The sequence below is a fragment of the Aphelocoma coerulescens genome, chromosome 2, assembly GCF_041296385.1.
Source record: "Aphelocoma coerulescens isolate FSJ_1873_10779 chromosome 2, UR_Acoe_1.0, whole genome shotgun sequence".
Taxonomy (NCBI): Eukaryota; Metazoa; Chordata; class Aves; order Passeriformes; family Corvidae; genus Aphelocoma; species Aphelocoma coerulescens.
In genome coordinates, this window is record NC_091015.1 from 147795899 (window position 1) to 147817534 (window position 21636).

At 35.0% G+C, this 21636-nt stretch overlaps 1 protein-coding gene across 41 annotated transcripts in view; it reads left to right on the plus strand.

Moving 5' to 3' along the window:
- The window catches only part of RIMS2 (regulating synaptic membrane exocytosis 2), a 455072-nt gene that overhangs the window by 124002 nt on the left and 309434 nt on the right, over positions 1–21636 (plus strand). For 15 of the 41 annotated variants that reach the window (XM_069005310.1, XM_069005326.1, XM_069005330.1 and 12 more), the window contains exon 1: positions 14255–14376. The exons of the other annotated variants lie outside the window; for them this stretch is intronic. In XM_069005310.1, the coding sequence (XP_068861411.1) occupies positions 14255–14376 (122 nt within the window). Of the gene's footprint in view, positions 1–14254; positions 14377–21636 lie in introns of those variants that run through there. 41 annotated transcript variants of the gene reach the window in all.

The window sequence follows — 21636 nt, forward strand, 5'->3', positions numbered from 1 at the left end:
TCTAGCTCATGTGAACAGTGTCAACTCTGACGCAACATTCAGGATGTGCAGCCACAGTGTGACTTCAGTGTGGTTTTTCTGAGCTGCGCATTGCTTCCCTTCCTCCCCTTTTTTTTTCTCTGATTATTTTTTACTAAAAGATACCTTTTATTATTATTTTAAGATGAGTCTTCATCTAGCTCTGGAACCTGTATTGAGTAGCATTGGGCCTCTGACCAATGTTAGCTACAATTTTGGATCCTTTTTTTTGAGAAAGATAATCTGTTTGGAAAAGAGAGAAAGAGAAGAGGAAAATTCTGTAACTGTAGCAGAACTAACCTACCTTAATAAACAGTCTAAAACTGCCATGTTCCTTTTCAAACACTAGAGTGTTTTAATTGAGAACATAACAAAAATATTTAATTCCAGCTTTAAGTGACAATGTTAACTCAGCTGCAATCATTTTCTGCAGTGAGCTAATCTCATGTTGATTTTAGAGAATTTCATTTTCAAAGTTTGCAGTAGAGAGCCTTCTCAAAAATAATTCCATTACAACGTGATATTTTTATTTTGCTTACTGTTACTGATTACTTTATTTTTTTTCTCAATTGACATTTGTTGCATGTTGCTTATAAAGCTATCATTTATTATTTGACTTTAACTCAGTCCTGAGCTCAGGGAAGTCTGGATATTCAGTGCTGATATTTGGTATCTTTGAAGGGGAGTTTGACCTTCCATTGCAGTGTTACATTTCTGTATAGCACAGCTATGTCTTCACCTGTGCTAAAAGACTGTTGATAACCTAAATCTATAAGCACAGATATCATCTGTATCAGAATATTTAACATTTTTATAAGTACTGACTGCAGCTAACATTTATGACACTAAATGTAGTTTTGCTTTTAACTAAACTGATCCTGTAAAAATGCAATATCAGAAAAAATTGAGGGTAGCAGCATTTATAAATTATTTTTTAAAATTAATGAGGCGAATAACTTTCTGGGTTGAGCATGTCTTCTTGAAGTACAGTTTTGTTGACCTTGCATAAACTTGAATGTTAGCGCTCACCGTGTGCTCGTAATCCTTAGTTGTACTGTCCTCTGTTCTTTGGAGGCTAAGTTCTCTTAAGAAATACAAATAAAAGATTTTTAAAAATTTCATATTTAAAAGAAAATGATGTGTAAAGGTGAAAAAGATACGTCTGTGGAGTGCAGCTGAGGGAAATTTCTAACATTTGGTAAAGAACTCTGCTAAGACAAGTTTATTGTTTCTAGCAGCCAAGTGATTCTGGGATCTGCAGTAAGCAATTCAATGAATGGCTTTTTGTTTTCATACTTTTTGCCATAGCTATATAGACCAAAATAAAAAAATGAGTCTGCATAGTTGCTACTGGTGCAAATTCTTTGGCTTTTCTTTTGTGTCTCTAGAAGTCACAAATGATAAAGAAATCACTTCTGTAGTGCAATTTAGTTGTCACTTATCTTTTACATGGTAAAATTAAAAATTTTAGTAACTGTCAATCTATTTTATTAAGTCAGATTTGAGGAAAAAATGTAACAAAAAAAATGAATTTAATAGGACCAAGGTGACCATATTTTTGTAATTCGAAGTTACCTTATTAAGCAATACGATTTTCTTTTCTACCTCATCTTTACCATGATTATTCTGTTTCTTTTTCTACCCCTTCCTCAAGACAAATCCTTTCATCCCTTTGCCTGCTCTGGAATGTCCTTATAGAATTATTTAGTTATTTGTTTTATTGCCTCATTTATTTTGTGTATCACCATCTTTTTCTCACTGGTGTGAGAAACAAAACCAAGTGTTGGCTAGACATTGAAGGTGCTTTCAAAGACATACCCATGATCTTTGTTCACCTAAACCCAGACATTCTTTTCTTCTCTAAGCCACTTCTTTTACTTTCCCCTTGATGTCGTTTACTTCTTTTCCTCACTTTACAACCAACAATTTCTCAACCCTTCTTAAGCGTCCTTTCAGTTTTGTGGTGAACTGATCGGACCCTTCTCTCCCAAGCTTTGAGAGATCTTAATTTGTGCCTTTCAGAAAAAACCAGAGCTCTCTACATTCTCTTTGAACCAGAATGAAGACAGCCACAGACATTTTAAGGGAATAGTTTCAGCAAATTAGTGCAGTACAATGTCATTTCAAGTTAAGTAGCAAATGTAGGTGACCTGAAGTCAGTGACTCTTAAAGTGAAGTTTTAAAATCCAAGGTAATATCTGTATATGATATGCAGTGGGCTGTGTATACATGGAACTTGTTCTGACTTCCTGCACTATGCAACACTGTGCCTTGTAATTATGCCCTGGTGTTTTTAGAAAATGACATCAGCAAGTACCCGGTTCTGCAGCACTGAGCTTTCTGAAAATGCTGTTAGGGACCTCAGCCACTGTATCATCTTCATAGAATATCAAGAGGTTAAGTTGCTCCAAACACAGTTTTCCAAATTTCTGGTCCAGTGTTTTGTCAGCTGGTATTATATGCTTGAATTGGTCCCTAGATGTAATTTATCTGCCTAAGCAAGTTTCTATTATGCAGCCTGTAATAGGATGAACCATGAACTTTGCTGCAGAAACCCCATTCTCTTTGTAAAAAGAAAATGGCAAAGACAAGAGTTTTTATGGTAATGTTGGGATAGAAAGAAATGCATTTTAGCTGCAAGAGGTTACATTTGTAATGACTTTGTGAAAATTCTGGACTTAAATGAATTCTTGATGATCACTTAAAAAATTTTAAAAATACCTAGCAAGGCAGAGGAGATTAAAGCAAAAAACATCTGATTTACTTTATAATGCCAAATAAATTGGGAAGCTTCAGAAAGACATTGTATTCTAAAGTTCCAAATCAGTGCACAAACTCATTTTTTTTTCCAAGAGGTAGATTAATTTTAATTGAATCTTTTTGACTCTGGCATGAGGTGCTGGGCTGACAAAAAAATGACCTGCTTCAGTTGTATCTTTATGCTGCAGTTAGAACTGTGAAAAATATTTAAGCTAGAAGAGGAATCACAATTAGTTCGACAATCCCAACCCTTGAATATAAGAAATTTGACAACTCAAAGGTTAGTTCAGCAATTCCACCTCCTCGCTAGGATGAGATAATTGCATTTTATTCCTAAGATGGACATGTAGTGATTAATCTTCCTGTACCATTTATTAACAGGATCTAGAACAAAAAGTTATTCTTGAAAGAAACCAAATTTAACTTGGATATGCATTTCTTATAAAACAATGTAAATTTGGGGTGCTTCTCATGTCTCAAGTACATACAATGAAGACTGAAGAATTGACTTTCATTTACAAAATATATATCAATATTTGAAGCAAGATATTTGCTCTTCTGAATAAAGTAAAATTGAAGTAAAGAATAATTTAATTTCTACTCAGCAGATTTTTTTTAATGCAGACATTCTTTCCAAAATTAGAATATCAAATATAAAGACCCTGAGAACAAGAATAAGAAGGAAAAGAGGAAGATACATCACTAAAATAATGGAAAAGATTGGAATATTTTATGGATGCGACTCAAACTGGAGCTTTGGATATTAAGTGCAGTACTAATAGTGTCTCAACTTCTCAAAAAAATTGTTTTGGATAGTGATAAACTGCATTGCAGTAATGACTGATGCACTAACATAGATCTGGATAATTTTTACCTACTTTACTTCTTTGCTCCTCCTTCAAGTAACCAAGAGCATTTATAAGAATGTTTGTGTCCTTTTGGTAGATATCCTCAAAAGCTGTCAGTTGTTTTCGGCATTAAGCCTGGTGAAGCTAACCAAACCAGGAGATTTCACTCAAGGCAGGGATTTTAAATGTCACTCTCTAAGGGGCATACAGATTTTTCTTTCAGAAGCACTTTTTTGGTCTCTGAAAATGAGATTAATTTAGAAATTTATTCTGTGGTATGTCACCAAGTATCATGAAGCCTTACAGTTATAACAATCAATTATGAAATTAACCCTAACTCCCTTCCCAAATGGCCAATGCTGCCTTTATGCCACTAAAATAGTACTCCTGTATTAAATGGAAATCTTTCCAAAGCAAAATATTTACACAGCCTTAATGCTTATAAAACCCAGGCTCCATGACACTGTCAAAGGAAATAAATTCCAGAAGTGTGTGATCAGCAGGAAAATATTTTTCTGGTATTCCAATAAGCTGAATATAGGAGCAACCCAGGAGACCATAAATCTCATAATGACAGGAAAGGAAGATAAATTAGTCTCTTTGAACTCATCCCCAAGATATGGAAGGCTCAAATTTTTTATCAGTGTACTGAACAGCAAAAATTAATAAACAATCTAGTGCATAGATGTGTTGTCATAGCTTCTGTTAAATTAAATGAAAAGACTGATATCAATCTTACTGTCATTTGTACAATGATCTATCTTTTAGTTTGCACATATATTAGTCTTTGTTTCCATCACAGATCACCTGGACACATTGACACCCAACACAAGTTTGGACCTTTAAGAACCAAATCAGTCGTCTGAAAGTAGAGATACAGCAATAAATCTCAAGATATTTTCCAAGTGAATAAAAGTAATTTCTAAAATTAATTAAACTCCCAAATTCATTGTGAATGAGAGCCAATTTCTGCAATGTATAACCACCATGGATTTCAGGATCACTGTAATTGTTACTTTCTTTACATAACAAGGAACTTTATGATCAGGCTGCTCACCAAAAAAGAGCTTGTGCAAAGGATGTCATAACTGTGGTAACTGTGTCTTTCTTGAAGAAAACATTGTCTCTTTATCTGAGTGTGTGTATTGGAATAATTTCTGTGCTGGGAGCATTTATGTAGTTGGTAATCATCACTGGATTGTCGTAGGATTTATTTTTTGCTGACTGCTTAAATTTCTGTAACTTGGAGAATAAGGGATGTAAGTACAAACTGCCTGTGAGCACTGAAGAAATCAACTTGCACCTTGAATACCTCATCTTGAAATGGGGAGGAAAGACAGCTATCTGGAAACAGTGAGTGTATCTTCAGGTTCTGTTATTAGTATTTTACGTTATTAATCATGCATAATACTTTGTTAGTAGTATTTTAAATCACATTTTGTGTTTTTGAAAGGTGAAAAATGATCCCCTTTTATGAAAGTGAGGAACTAAAATCTCTTTTGTAGCAGATGAAGTTTTCAGTGCACTGTTGCAAAAATCAATCACATCTCTGTTCTAGGCCAGTAGTTCTTGTCTAGTGAGACACATCTCATTGGTGAACCATCCTGAACTGCAAATGAGGCATAAAGCAGGATTCATGTACTATAATGAGGTGCAAGGAAATATCAATTAATTTTAAGTCAGCTGAAGGTAAAATTAGTTGAAATATATTATTCTAAACCACACGTTCTGCAAGGTGCAGCATCTACTGAATATTGGGCCTTCTGTATCCATGTACTTCTCTACTTCTTCAATCAGTATATAAAAAACTTGATGTTCCTGTTGCGTAAAGGAACTATTCGTTTAGCCAGGGGAATGAAGTCTCACTTGGACCTTTTCTGACTCTGATTCTTCAACCTTAGTAGTACTCCTTTAATACTTCTAGAAATTTTATATATTATACACTACATGTATGGACATGGACAAATGTATGTATTTATACTAATAGGTTAGGATGCCTAGCCATTTCAGTAAACTGTCAGAGTTCTGAGGAAAGCAGAGAACTGATTATGGGATTATCATTTGACCCAGAGTTTCCAGAAATTTATTTTTTGGAGATGGATTTCTCCTGTAGGAAGCTGACCAGCCCTGCAGAAATGAAAAAAAAAAATTAGTAGCATGTATGAATTATTTTAGTACAAAATAGAATCATGCTCTTGCAGGTTGAAGAATTGATTTTTACATTTATTAGACAAATGCGATGGTTTCTGTTGTTTGCCAAATGCAATTTCTGCCTCAGTAGCTCTTTATATAAATTATGTCTTAGGTCAGGATAATGGTTTAAAACCCCCATATCCCTGGATTTGAAGGCTTCTTTTTTGTATGTGACATCTGCCATTAATAGGAGTTTTGCTAGAAACCATGAAGATCCCTAAAATACCTGTGTTATATGTGGAGAAAATGCATGAGCTGGAAAAAGAAAAAGAATGCACACACCTGGATTTTTTTCAAGTATGGTGTCAGAACACAGCTAAGACAGGAATTGGAAAGTGTTCTCAGATCTAGCAATAGAAATGCAACCACAGATTTATATTCCTACCTCATAAATAAAGTAATTAGACAAGCATAAGAACACTTCATTAAACCTATTTTTGGGTGCTCATGCAATTTTGGGTCACATGATTTTTTTCCCCCTACATGTTCCTCTTTCTTTCTATTAAATATACAGAAAGAAAAAGGTGGCTAGCTTTCTAAACTGCACTCCTTAGCCATCTACATTTAGGTGGGATGAATCTGATTGTCTTTGTTATTAAGGTCAAACAATTTAAATACAACCTCTGAATCTGCCTAAAATCAGTAACATCTTCATTTTTAAGCATAGACTTCCTTTAGCAAGGAATACTGAGAAATGCCCAGAACTGACAAGTGAGGTAGAACAAGGCACTGGAGTTTTATTGCAGATCAGGCAAGCTGTATATATTGTGTAATATTCAGAAGGAAAAAGATAAGGGAAATTAAAATGATACGTATTATGTAATTATTTTCAACTATTCTATGCCTTGTCATATTTAAATAAAATTTCCCATATTGCCTTTCAGCTAACGTATTAAAGAGAATTCCGCAGAGAGGTTTGAGAAGCCATAATCTGTATTGAGCTAAGGAAATTAACCATTAAGTCAAAGTTATTAATCTTAAAGATATCTTAGAAATAATTATACTGGGAGGTATACTCAGGTGTGAGGCATACTTACTGATTAATTTTAAGAATTAGTACTGTTGTGGTATAGTCTATCATAATAAATAGCAAAAGGTTTTCAAATTACCATTTTCCTATTTCCCTTGTCTACTTTGTTTGTTTTTTTCCTCTGTCTTACTCATCCTCAAATGTGCAATTTGTGTGTGGTCAGTGCCAGTTTTCGTATGTGTCCATACCAGGCTTAACAGTAGGATTTCCCAAGTGAACATATGGCACATTTCCTAGTATCTGGGTACGGAAAGAAGTTAGACCTACCATTGTGCTATCTGAGTTTTAAAAAATGTAGAATTATTTTATCAGTAGAAGTATTTATTGTAAGTCATCTGGCTTTTAACTTTCACAAGTCTTTATTTTTTCCTTTCATAGATTTAGAATTTCATTAAACAGAAAGTGATTAAAAAAATATAAAATCTCAGCTTCCAAGTATTTTATTTGTAGAATATAGTCTTTCCTAACTAATAAGTATGCAGGCAAAATATCATGTTTAACTTGCTTGCCACTTTTTAGAATGTTTTAAAGCCATTCTGATCAGCGGATTGTGATAATTTCTTTCCTTTACTTAGACCATGATGAGGTACAGGCAAAAGAGTTACATTGTATCCTCACAGAACTCAGCACACCTAATTAAGGAAAGTTGGCACTTTTCTGCTTAGGAAGTCCAAAGCTGATCTGGCATTTCCCATCAGGACTTGGCTTTTTGGGCTGATGTACTTTGTACTCCCTGACTTCCTTGAGAATCTATACATGTCAGGGTCAGTTTTGTCTTTTATTAGAAAGTAAACAGTTGCTTACCTTTCTTTCCCTGTGTGTTGAAGACATAAGAACTGAGAATTTTCAGAGATGGGAATATCCAGATACCTGTAAAGGTGCTAAAGGTAAACTGACAACTTATTTTATCCTCAATGTAAGCAGGTTAATCAGAGCATCCTCTTAAACTTTTTGAGTATTGTTGCCCTTGCTGGGTGAGTTCGTGACTGAGGAACAGTGCACAGACTGCTTCCACTGGCACTAGAGCAGTTCCAGTATTTGGAAACGTGCTAGAGGCATAGTGTTGAACTGCGCTTTTGGGCCTTAATCCAAAGACTGTTGGCATGCAGTATTATCCCTGATTTCACAGGAATTAGGCTACTTAAACAGTTGATGCTACAAGGAGTGTAGCTCAACAGACTTCGGAACAGCAAAGTTCTACTATCCTACACAGCAAGTATGAGAGGGGCTTGGGGTCCACACCTCTTGTGTGGACCAGTGACATTACTCTTACCTGCAGCCTTAATCACATCACTTAAGCTTCATATCCTAAAATATTTAATAGAGAATACGCGTACAAGGTTTGTGATAATTAACTGTTTTTTGAAGCTTATTCTGAGGATAAATTATTTCGTTGTTTGGTATTACTGCTGGTGGAACAGGAGATGAACTTTTGTGAGTCCTTTGCGCGTGGGATGCCAGTGACAGCAAGTCAGAGGGAAAATGAAGAAGAGAGGGAGTTAAATACACCTGGAAGGCAGTTCCATGATCTCCAGAATCAGTACAGCCTATAATGGTATCTCATGTTTTTCTATCCTACTTCTTCTGTGATGTGGTGGAGGACCTCAATAACTTAAGCATCTTGTCCTATCACTTTTGATAATTTTGTCAAAGTTCAGATGGCAGTGTTGTCGCTATTTGCTGACCATACTCTTTACTGTCTTTCTGCTGTGAAAGTCAATGTGTGATGGCTCTCAGTTCTACCCACTCTTCTTCTATGCACACTGACTGGGGTCTTTCTCCTGCTGTGATGATGCAAACTTTCACAGAGATTGTTGGAATTTAACTATATAAACACTTATGCCCTATGAAATTAACCTGTCTCCTCAAGCATATTAATTATGATGATAGATGGTAATATGGAGGGAAAAAGGGATGAACAGACTGTCCAGATTTCTAAGTCTCATATATTGGCATAAACAGTGTAACTTACACTAAAGGGAGAGTATAGATTATTTTAAATGGCTACATGGGAGAAATATGAAGAAGAACACTGAAAATAATTAAAAGAATATAGATGGAATGCCTCAAAAATTAAAGAAACAAAGAAATGTGAAGATACTGGGAATAAAACACAAGAAAGAAAAACCCAGTATTTTATGGTGTAAGATGAGGATGCATTTACTTTCTTTTATATAACTATACTCTGGTCGTGGATATTTTCTGTAACAAGGGTTGGTCTCTTAGCTGGAATTTCAGTATCTTCCATTGTAGATCTGTGACCTGACTACCAAGGATTAAAATCAGTATCACTTTTCCATTCTTGATTAATGTTTAACTCAGTGAATTAAATAGTTCTTTCAATATTTAATTATTTTACGTGAGAGAGAACAGCGTCAACAGCAAAGACAAATTCCCTTAGGAATAACCAGAGGGGTGTTGATAAAAGCTTTGTTGGGTATATTTTAGGAAGCCAGTAGAGAAACCTGGGACTCAGTTTTCCATGCTTCCTAACACTGTTCTAACTGCCCAACTACCTGTAATAAGAAGAATGGTGCATTTTGAATGACTGCTCAGGTGCCAGCACAACAAGAGGATTCATTTTTACAATTCTTGGACAGAGACTGATGCTTCCCTGTAGCCTGGATTTAGGTACTTTTATCCTTTTGGGTTTGAGGCTTTCTTAGTATCCCTTTCTTTATTATTTTCTACAGTAAGTATTCAGAATATTGACTTCTATGGTTCCTGTTGTATGTGTTTAAATTTACAGTTGTAGATTTTGCATTAGTTGCTAAACTTCTCTTGTGAAACTGAACCTTTGAACACTGATGTGACGAAATACAAATGAGTGTGCGATTTATCCCAAAAGAAAGTCTGCTTACATTTCACTTGCAGTAGTGAAGTGAAATGTCCATCCTTGAATGGAGTTCCCAATATTCCTTAAAATCAGGTCCCACCTTGGAGCATCAGTTTCCTGACCCAAAAGGAGTAGTCTGATCAACAGTAATAACACAACACTATATAATGTCCAAGGCCACTATTGTTAACTTATCTGTTTGAAAAGAATTTGTTCAGAAGTTTTTTCTTTTCATAATAAATGTCAGTCAAAAATTTCTAATAATGAGTATTTAATGAAATGCTTTGATAAGGGCATATTGGAGAGCAGTGGTGGTGTAATACAGGTATTAATGCTATTAATTACAAAATTTTTTGTAGTATCTAGATGGAAAAAACAGTAGACATTAGACTTTCTGTACATTTAAAAAATCCCACTTTTATCTCCAAACTGCTAGTGACTCAGCTCTACCATTTTCTTCTGCTTTTCCATCAAACTATACTTACATACTATCCGGTAGATTAGAATGGAATTGAATCCAAAATTGTTCTTGATAGTGTGTTTTATCACAGAAAAATCTTTGCCTTATAAGCTGTAATGTATAGCTTTAATAGGGTTGTATGACTTCACCTTGATTAAAATACAATGTCCTGTGAAATCTTTTTTATATGCCTATAATAAGAAATGATGCATGTAAGTAATGTTTGAGATAACAAACATTTGTACATATTGTCAACTTTTTTGTATAACAGATTCACGTTTCTGAAATCTAGAATCAATTCAAGGAAGTTTAATCTTATGTTTGAAATAGAAACATTTTATATAAATTGAAAAATGCCCATATTTGGGAGCTTTCTAGAATAATTTTTCTTCTTAAAAACTTGTAGCTGCTGGGTGCTTATTAAGATTCAGTTTGGCTACATAGAGAGGTATGTGTATGGACCTCAGTGTAGCTTGGCTTAATGGATCCAATGATGCTTTCTCAGGCTTGTCTTTTCATTTTGAAATTGGCTGTCAACCATGTCAGGTAGTTGTTCAGACTATCTGGTACTCATTTTGCTCTTTCTCTGCAATATCTTTAAAGTACTTGGTCTTAATTCTATGAAATCCTCTATGAAATTGGTCTGTAAATGGAATTTATTATTATTAAACCATAAATAGCAAGAGCATGTATATATATATTTTTGCAAGTATAAATACACCAAATACCATAATAAAGATCACTGTCAAAGTGAAGCCCTCAAAGGATAGGAAATGCTAGAAACACAGGTGCTAGAGCAGTGCTTGGCTTACCTGGGGCTTATTAAGTACACAATTAGAGGTGTTCTGAAAAAAAGAAGCCTGTGCATATAGGACCTCTTTTTCTTCTAATACAGGTATTGGAGAGGGTACAGTGAGAGCCCTGAAGGACAGAAAAGGAGATCTCAAGTTAAATATCAAATAGGTAGAAAACTAATCACTATCTTTTCCCACATTCTTATGTGAAGCTTTTAATTTGGGAATGCTGAGGGTATAATTTCCTGAATCTTAGAAAATATGCTAAATCACTGCCCTTCACAACAGGAATTTTTTAGTACAAGAAACAGTGACGCATTTGAAGATCCATAACAGCATTGACCTAAGGTAACTAGTACCTGTACTATTTTGTTCTCAAAGAGTATCAATGTACAGAAGATAAATTTTATGTGTGGTTCTACTGACTTTTGATTATCAGTTGCATTCTGATTCTCAAAGGATGGGTGCTTCAGTGGGCAGAGCCTACTCTGCTCATGCTCATTTATTCCATTCCCTTCAGCTTTTTCTTGTTAGGTCTCCTTACTTCATTGATTCTTCTCAGATGAATGATGAAATTTTGGAATTTACCTAAAAAGAGACGTTAGTAGGAAGTCCACATTATAGGGTCAATACAATACTGTAGGCAACCTAATAAATACAGGAAGCAGTTGTTTATTGGCAAAAGGGTCTTTTGGAGTGCATTAGAAGGGTCAGGAAAGAAAGGCAATTCTGTTTTATTCTGTACCATTCATTTTCATTCTTTGAAATAAAAAATAGCATTTTAAATCAACAGTAAATTCAATTTTGATGAAAATTCCAGATGTCTGAAAAAATAGGTATTTGCACAAACCCCATTTCAATATGGCTGAATATTCTGCTAGCAGCAACTATGAAGTATTTGCCTTTAAAAAGTATTCTTTTACTTTTATTTTTGCCCTATGAAACATTTTACATGCATGAGTATCTGCAGAGTACTCTTTATTCCTTACCCAAAATTAAATTAAAAAATTAAAAGTTTCAAATATGTGTCTTTTGTGAGTAGTTTTAGAACAATATTAAAAAAATATAGGAAAAAGAAAAAAAAAGAATGTATGCCATAATTTCCATTTTAAATATCTGAGAATGAAGACATAGAAAGATGAAAGTCAAATGTTCAGAACTTGGTTGCAACTACAGGAGTATTTTGACTGTGATGACCACTCATAAGGCACACAACAAAATGGTAATATACTTGAAATATATGATAAAATACTGGTCTTGTACCTACTCCATGGACAGCATTGTCTGTGAACTGTTAAGTGGTGCATATTATACTGATTGGAATGACTTGAATCTTTTGTGATAAGATGATTTTGTTTCTTGGAGCAGATAAGAAAATTTGGGATTTTTTTGATGGAACGAATGTAAAGGCAAATTTTCTTGCATTCTAAACACAAATTCTCTGTAATACAGGTAAGGTGGTTTACAAGTATTACTTTTTCATTTTATTATAGCAAGATAGCCACAAATATCCATCAGTTCCTACTTCAGGATCTCAAAATTTACCAGCTTTGACAGACATAGAGCCTGTTTTAACACAAATTGTAATGCATTGCTCAAATACAAATGCTTCAATAATGCACAGTATGCTATGGACAGAAAAATCGGTATTAAAAACTATTTTGGGTAGTATTTTTAGGGTTTCACATGGGTTTTGCAAACAGCTTTATTAGCAGATATTTTCACGATTTGAAAAAAAAAATATTTAACATGGGCGGTAGTGGGGAGTCTTCTATATTTTTTAGGGGGGCGGGCAGGAGATGAATTTGTTCCTATTTCTTCTTTCTTTTAAAATCTGTGTTGTAGCTGCCATCCTTCTGGCCAAAGAAGCCTGGATGGCTTCTTCCTTCTGAGCACATCAACACACTTGAATTAGCTGGAAAGATGTGTATTCCCACATCATTGGAGATTCAAATTGTTTTCAGTGGAAGAGCTTTAGTAATGGACCTCATTTTAGGTTGGTTTATTTGGAGATTTTGTAATTAGTGCTAAGATGTTAAAAGCTGTGGATAGAAAATCAGATATAGGAAAGAAATTACTTTTAATTGTTATTTTTCAATTTGACAGTGATAAAATATTTTCTGTACTGTTATGTAATATCATCCTCTGGCACAAGCATTGAAAGAAAAGCGGAAAAAAAGGCTTTTAGTCAGGGATATTTATTTTCTGTACATTTCATGGTATTCACAATGCACATTATGTTGCAAAATCTCACTCTGTTCTGTTAGATGACAGATTCTGCTTCTTGCTCTTTGATATCCTATACTTATGTGTACCAGTACACAGGCTCCTAAAACAGTGGGTTTTCCTGGAAGTAGACAGGTTTGGAGCACCCTAAGAAGTGACTGATTTTTCTCGGCTCTATCATGGCCGATTCAGTGCAATAAACTTTTAAAAGATACTGAAGATGTCTCGTTTTAAAATGCAGTGCTTATGTGTAATGCAGCCACTCCTTTTAGTAATTGTTCAAGTTTGCATGGTACATCATTGCCTTGATGCTGTATTTACAGTCCCTGACAGAGTGGCTATGTATAGAATGTATACTGTTTGCTTCAGTATACATGAATCGATACTACATTTAAATGTTTGCACTGAAAAACCTGTTATCTCAGATACAGTATAGCTTTTCAGATATGAGACAAAAGATCTATTGTTACAGTCTCAGTGCTACATGTTTTTATTGTGAAGAATATTTTTAGAGTGGTCTTCTGCCCTTTAGAGCAGCTTTTACATTAAAAAAAATTAAGAATTCTACATACATGGTCACGGATATTAGTCATTTTTAAAGGGGAGGGAAGGAGGAGGGGAAGATGCAGAAATCCTCCTCCTCTTAGACAGTAGTAACAGTGTGAGGATGCCTCGTCCTCCTTTTTTTTACTTCTGAGATTTTATTGCTGGCAGCCAGATGTGCTGAAACTCCTGACGACAGCATCTATTCACTGCGTGTTTTTAATAGGCTTAGAGAAATATGAGTAGAGTACATGAAAGCAGCTCAGCTTCACACTTCAGCTGGGAATGCCCAAAAAGCTTACTGCTGTTTAGAATTCTTGCTACAGTCAGGAGAAAGCCGCTCGGGTACTAAATCTTCTACGACTGAATTAGAAGAATAATGACTGTACAATTAACTATCAGCCCCTGCTCATTTAGGCACAGTTTTTACAGAGATCAGGAGAAATATGGAACTTGATTGGCATATTTGTATTTGATGGTGTGTACAAAATAGATGACTTTTAAGACAGGTGGTGAAGAAAAATAGAAGGGAAAGAAAGAGAGAAAATGCAATTTGAAACACTGCGCCAGGTCTGCAATTCTGTTTTATCTCATTTTCATGGGGTTTTCTCATCCCCTCCAAATATTTTACAAAATGATCTTTTTGGACAAACGTTGAACAACACTGGGTAAGTAGAAATGAAACATTTTTTGCTTTATCATTTCTATTTTTATGCTGATGGCAATCTATCTGCATGCTTTTCAGTGGGGTATTTTATAACTGCACTCCTAGATACTAGTATTTTTAGGGTAGCAGTGAGTCTGTTAGTGTTTTTATGTTTTATGTAAGGGTTTACATGAGAACTCAATCTGCAGAAATGAAGCCAGCAAAGATAGAATAAAATATTTAAGATGGTTATGTATCTTTCAAGTACATTAGCTGCCATTAGAAGCTAGCATTATTAGCTGTAATCCTTAAAGCATATTAAATATTCATAAACAAATTTGTCAGAGAAAATGATTTCTGTGTGGATATGGCAGTGAAAAGATTAAATGCTCAGAGATGTGTCTGTTTAACCATACATAATTTATTGGAAGATGCAAATTAGTAGTCATGCATACCTTTTGCAAAATAGAAAGCAGTTCCTTATTTTTAGAAGATTTAGATCCTGTGTGTGATGCTTTTCAATAATCTTTTTAACTGGCCAAATTATAGCTGATTAGTGGATGCTTTGCAGCAGGTCAGTCAGCTCTGTAGGGTATCCTTTTGTGAATAGTGTTATTTTGTGGGAATTAGAAATGATAGGGTGAAGTTGTTGTTTATTGGTGTGAGACAGTTATTGAATTGGTTTCTTAGGATTTTTGGAGAGGTAAAATGAATTAATTATGCCTCATTTCTGTGTCATTATTCAGTAAACATATTACAGCACTGTTGTTTAGAACTTTTTCATACTGCTATTAAATATTAACCCTAACAAATATTAATAATTTTATCTAAGGGAGTGGGAGCACAGGTCAGGAAGAAAAACAATCCTGTAGTTTTTTATAAAGGTAGTGCACTGATGGAAACATTCTGGAAAAAGGGTGGAAGTAATAGGCAGAGACTATATCCAGCATTTTAATCTTCTCTGTCTCTGTGGGAGAAATCTTTTTAAAATGGGATATTATTTCTTAAATACAGGGATATTTGCACTTAATAGTTCAGAAATTTCTTAGAATTTTATTTCCCAGAATTTCGTTGTAAGGATTCTCTCCCTTACTGCTGATATTTCCTTTAAAAATATTTTAATATTTATTTAATGTTACTGTTCTCAAGTTTTGTTATCTTGGTTATGAATTTCTAATTAGGTATGCAAAATTATGTAGCTAGTTTTAGCAATCATAATCACTGTTATGAATTAAGGTATTTTTAGGTATATATTAAATCTGTATTCAATGAAATTTTTCTTACATCCCTTTGGTATACTGTGAAATATTTGAAGCTCTACAAAATGGAGCAATAATTTATGTATTATCAGCTGTGATTGTAAAACTGTGCATATTTCCAAGTGCATAGTTTCAGGCCTGCAGCAACCAACAAAGCCCTTAGCAACTGTTCTAATCAGCTACCATCCCAGTCCTGATTCCCTGGATCTGCTTTTGCAGATCAGAGTACATGCTTTTTGTAGATCAAGGTGCATGCTTTTTGCTAATTTTTTTTTTTACAGATACACGTGCATGATGCTTTTTGGTGTTTGTTTTGCTTGTGAGACTTCGGCAAAAGCTGCATATGGTATCAAATCAAAAGACAGAGTAATTTTATTCATTTGCTGTGCCTGAGATTAGGAGTATATTTATTCTAGAAAACTGGCAAACAAGAAAGGATTGTTAGGAAACTGAGCTTCCTACCTATTATGGGCTGTTGTACTTGGGATGAGAGTATTTCTGTATTTATAAGGAGCAATGTCGTGTTTTCCTAGGTATCAATGCTTTTGGCCTCAAGAAAACATTGTGCAATTTTTAAACAATATGCAGCAGTAATTGTGAGAATAACTCGTGCTTTCTCTGTCTTCTGACACTAAAGTTAGGTAAAAGTTTTTAAGGTAATTGAGTAAAAAGATTTTCTTATCCAAATAAGTATTTGTATTTTAAACTTGATCTTGATAAAGGACTTTGAAGAAGTCATCTATTAAATGGTCATTAAAAATCTCACTGGCATTTATTTCAGAGAGTAGTCCTTTGATTGTCTTACTGATTTAAAAAAAAGTGTTCTATTTCTTAAAAGTAAATCAATGTAGTATATAATTTAGGTAGATTTTTGACTTAACACTTTGTACAATAAATGTAATGCACTTTCTAAAAACTAATTGTTCATGCATTAAGAGTTAATGCTTCAGAACTGGTGGTGTACCTCCAGCATATAAAAGACTCTGCTTTGATGAGGTATAATGTGGTCTATCTCTTCAGTCTTCAAAGTTATATATTTTGTCCTTTGATGATCCTTTCTCTTTTGAATGGTTTTTTTTGTTTTTACATCTAAAAAGTACAAGTCAGAGTCCAGAAAGATAAAGGCTGACATTACACACAGAGTGATTAACTGCTGCTTTCACAAAGTAATAATGTGAAGAAAACAGGTTAATGCATACAAATTGTAGTGTAGATAATGAAATGTAAACCAGAAAGTCGTAGGAAATGAGGTACTATACAGGTAACTGTAATTGAATACACATTCCTCATAATTTTCCTATCTATTCTTGGAGTTCTTGTTCTTCAGAAAGTTTAGATATGCTGAGATTTTGTTGAAGGAAGGACAGGTATCTTGGGCTTTGCTTTCTGATGCTATGCTAAACATTGACAGGAACATACATTAAACTGTTGTTTTATAATTTCCCATAAAAACCTTACATGAGTTGGGTTTTTATTTGCATAGTTTGGCTTTGCAGTAGCTGATGTGAGAGGACCCAAATGATACTAAGCTCCTTGTGAGTTAGATTGATTTTAGCATTTAAATGGGTTTAGTTATCCCCTCCCAGAGCTTCTAATGGAGGAATATTGCAGCTGAGTTCTCGTTTGCCGGCTACAGGGCAGCACTTTCCTGTAAGATGCTACTGTGAGTGTAAAAGAGGGAGCTGGTTTGCTGGGCCTTCCTCCTGTTCCACACAGCTCTGTCTGACATTACCAACTCCAGCCAGCTGAAGCAGTAAGAGCTATCATTTTACCTCAAAATTGTGTTTCACTTGTGTTGGAGATTTTGGTGCCATTTCCTGGGTAATAAGTTATTTTTTATTGAAAAATTATTAGAATGTTCTCATGTTGGGAAACCATAAGAATTGTTTTGCATTTTGAACATTTGGCAAATAGCTAGTTTATGGAATAAATTCTTCATGTGTCCAGAAAAGAAATCAGTAGACCTTTTATGAAAACACACTATGTGCTTACACTGCATCCAAATTTTACAACAGCATCTAAAGGAGGTTTGCTTGTTTTGCAGTCTAAAATTTGTCTGATTACTTTCAGTGACATACTGTTCATTCAAATGACAAAAGACAATGCAAGAAAGTTTTACAATATATTTTAAGCCTTTACTAATTAGATAAGCTGGAAGTTCAGATTGCCATTCTTCATTTAGTGTTTAGTGTACAAATACTGTGCTGTCGGATGCTCTATTTGTAGCAGCGTGCTTTGCGAAGTCACAATTGCTTTGGGCGATATTCAGATTAACACATCACTGCATAATGGCAAGCATCTTTTGTGACTAAAATTAATACAAAGTGTACAGAGGACTATCAGTCCAATTTTGCTATTGCTACTTATATTAGAAGCTTTTCTCAGAAAATGGAAAGTGGGGATTTACCTAAACTTGGTTTCTCACATGACATATTGTTAGGATTTTTTTACAGTTCTGTGAAAGTGAGTTTACTGTCAGCTTGGCCACACAGGGGCATAAGATAACTAATATATTCAGGCCAAAACCAGTACAAAGATTTTTCACCAAATTCTCTGTACAATAGAGACTTAGGAATTGTTTCATTTTGAAATGAGACACATCTAGTTTAAAAACCAAATGGTATTTTCTTTCATTAATTAAACTTCAGTATTTTTGAAGACTGTTAAGAGTTTTCACTTTCAAAATCCCTTGGTAAGCATCTTTTACATAAATACACTGATTTTTAAAAGATTACTAAAATGCCAAAATAAATTAGCTAGTTGGTAATACTAGACATTTACACTGAAAATATTATTTTAGCAGAAACATATGATTTCTTTTCATTATTTAATTTTTTGTTTTGTTTCCTCAATATATCTACTAGGTATTTACCAAAGCTCCATTTTATAATGAAGCCATCAAATGATGTCAAGAATTACTGGCACTGAAAATTGTTACTTTTTATGGTGTTAGTAATCTTTACTTTGACATTGAAGGAAAAAGATCATTTTTTCTTCCTTGTTTGGAAAAAAACTTGTCAGAATATTTCTGTAGAATAGATTTGAGGGTTTTTTTTCCCTGACTATATTGTTCAACAAAGCAAGAGGTTTGCTAATATTCTAAGAGAATGTTGCATTTTCAAGTATTACTAGTCTAAGAGCCAAGAATAAAATCACCATAACGGTATTAGAACTGACAGTATCTTGTCCATATTCTGTGATGCAATACTTCTGAATACTGTAACTGAAACTGCCTCTCCTCCCTTTTCAAAACTAGCTGGTCTATAGCTAACTTTAAAAATGTAGTTTGTTGGGATTTTCACATCTGCTCCTTTTTACATCCATACTACATTCACAGAATCCTGTTTTAAGTATATTCCTCAAATCTGTAGCTGATGTGCTTTCTCAAGTAAAAAACATACAGTGTTGGTAAATAAATTTATGTGTATTCCTACCATGTATTTTTTCCTTTATGAACTAAAGACATAGCAAAGCTATTTCCTGCCCTTGTTCTTAACTATCTGTGTCTTGCCTCAGACTCAATCAGAATTCTAAAACTAAGCTAATTCCAGTCCTAGATCTCTATATTACTGTAGAAAGGTTGTTCATGTCAAATAATCCTCTATCTTTTTTCTTCCTAAAATTAGAGAAATAAGCCATATTCAGGTGAACCCCTATGTGCATATATATCTATATATATGAACTTCTCTAAACACAAAGGGAAGCTTGGCAGCTGGGACAGCAAATTGTATATAAAAGGCAGAGAGAAACTCATACAGCTTTGTATTTAGTCTTTTCTGCACCTTTGCCATATATCCCTCACAGAGCACTCTTATGTCCTCTTTGAGCTGCAAATAAGTGTATCTAACTCCATCTATCCTTTGGCCCTTTATTACCTTCTTTGGGACAAAGTGGGACAAGTAGCATGATTTTTTGCATCTTCTTCTCATGTGTCTATTTCCTCTGGAGGAAGCAACTGAACATACTAACTTGCCCCAAAGCTATTTCTTTCTCAGAGGAAGTTCTGTATTCCATCCCGTCTTGGCAGCTGTTGGGTTTTGGGTTTGTTTTTAAGTCCCTATTTCTAGGAAAAACGATCCCTGTAACATTCTGTTACAGATATTTTCAGAGAGAGAAAAGTAAGAGATTTCCTTACAGAACCATTTTTCTTCCCATCTCTTCCAGCTCTGGAGTGAGATACCTTCTGTTACTTCCACCTCAATTGCTACAGATTTAATAAGGTGACATATGCTTCCTCCATGAATCTCACAGAGCTGTGGATATTTGCAGCCATAACAGGTTTCTCTCTATTCTCATTGTGCATCAACTGCTGTTATCTGATGATGGCAATAAAATCCTAGCTGGCATATGATTTTAACCTCCCACCAGGAAGAAAAAAGACGATGGATCAGAGGTGGATAATTTTTCTCAATTCAGCTAGTATGTTAAATTCACAAATTTAAATAATCCTAAATTTAGAAATGATTAAATATGCCTTAAAACTTGATTTTTTTTTCCTCACCTGGATGAGAGCAACAGAAATTGAAGGTATAATTGAGTTACCAAGTACAACTTTTTGAAGAGAACATGTAAAAAAATCTCTTTTATTCTTGAATAACTCAGATGATTCCTGTCATTCCTCAGAACAGCCCAATAAGATGTGGGTATTATCTTCTTTTTCTGGAAGAAGAAAAGGCAGAGATCATGATATTACAAGTGACTATGTTATTGTATAGTTGAAACATTTAAGAGATTTGTTCAATGACAAGAGCCCAGTATTTTATGGAAACTGCATGTTCCAACATCCAGAAATCAAGGTTGCTAGTCTTGACCCTTGAGTAGATAATAGGTGTATTTCAGGACAGATTGAGCTGAGGTGACTGCAACAATAACTAGCCCCATGTATCCATTTGACTCTTCTTCAGGGTGCTGCCACTCTGATAAAACTGGTATGAGTGCTAAGCAAACCTGCACCATCCTGCCTCAGCTGAGAGTTAGTTTTTCATATCAGTGTGTGGCAAAGTCAATACCTCAGACTGTTTCCTGTAGCTGGTCACACTCATATTCATAAATATTTCCTTTTTCCCACCTGTGTGGTCAAAAGCTCTTAGTGAGAGTCTTCACCAGTCTTTTTTTGCTCATTACCAAGTATGTTAAAAAATCACCGAATATTCTGAGTTGGAAGGGACCCACAAGGATCATAAAATTCCAGCTCCTGGCCCTGCTCAGCACCATCCCCAAGAGTCACACCATGTGCCCAAGAACACTGTCCAAAGGCTTCTTGAACTCTTTCAGGCTTGATGCTTTGATCACTTCCCTGGGAAGCCTGTTCCAGTGCCCAGCCACCCTCTGGGTGAAGAGCCTTTTTCTAATATCCAACCTAAACCTCCCCTGACACAACTTCAGGCCATTCCTTCAGGTCCTGTAACTGTCACCACAGAGCAGAGATCAGTACCTGCCCCTCCTCTTCCTCTCACGAGCAAGTTGTAGCTGCAATGAGGTCTCCCCTCAATCTCCTCTTCTTGAACAGACCAAGTGACCTCAGCCACTCCTCGTATGGCTTCCCCACAAGGCCCTTCACCATCTTTGTTGCCCTCCTTTGGACTCTCTCTAAGAGCTTAATCGTTCCTATGTTGTGGGGCCCAAAACTGCACACAGTAATGGTTAACAGCTCTCATATAGCCCTTACCTTCTTTACACTACTTTATCCTTTTATCTTTTTTCCTTTTGGGCTAGTAATCGGGTGTGCATTTATGGCACAATCTGCCTACCAATGGCACTGTCCCTTTACCAGGTCAGGAGCAGTAACTATACTGCATTGTAGAAACATGGGGCTTTGAAGAGCAAAACTTTCCTTATCAGAAAAAAAAAATGTTTTTGCTTTGTTCCTTGACTGAGAAGTTTTGCTGCTGTTCCTGCCACAGTTATTTATTTACCGAAGCAGTGGAATGAAGACCACTTCTGTTGGTGTGGCTCCAGACACTTCTTCATTATATTTTTCTCTTTTTTCTTTTGGGTATAGTATGATTACAAGCAGACAAAGA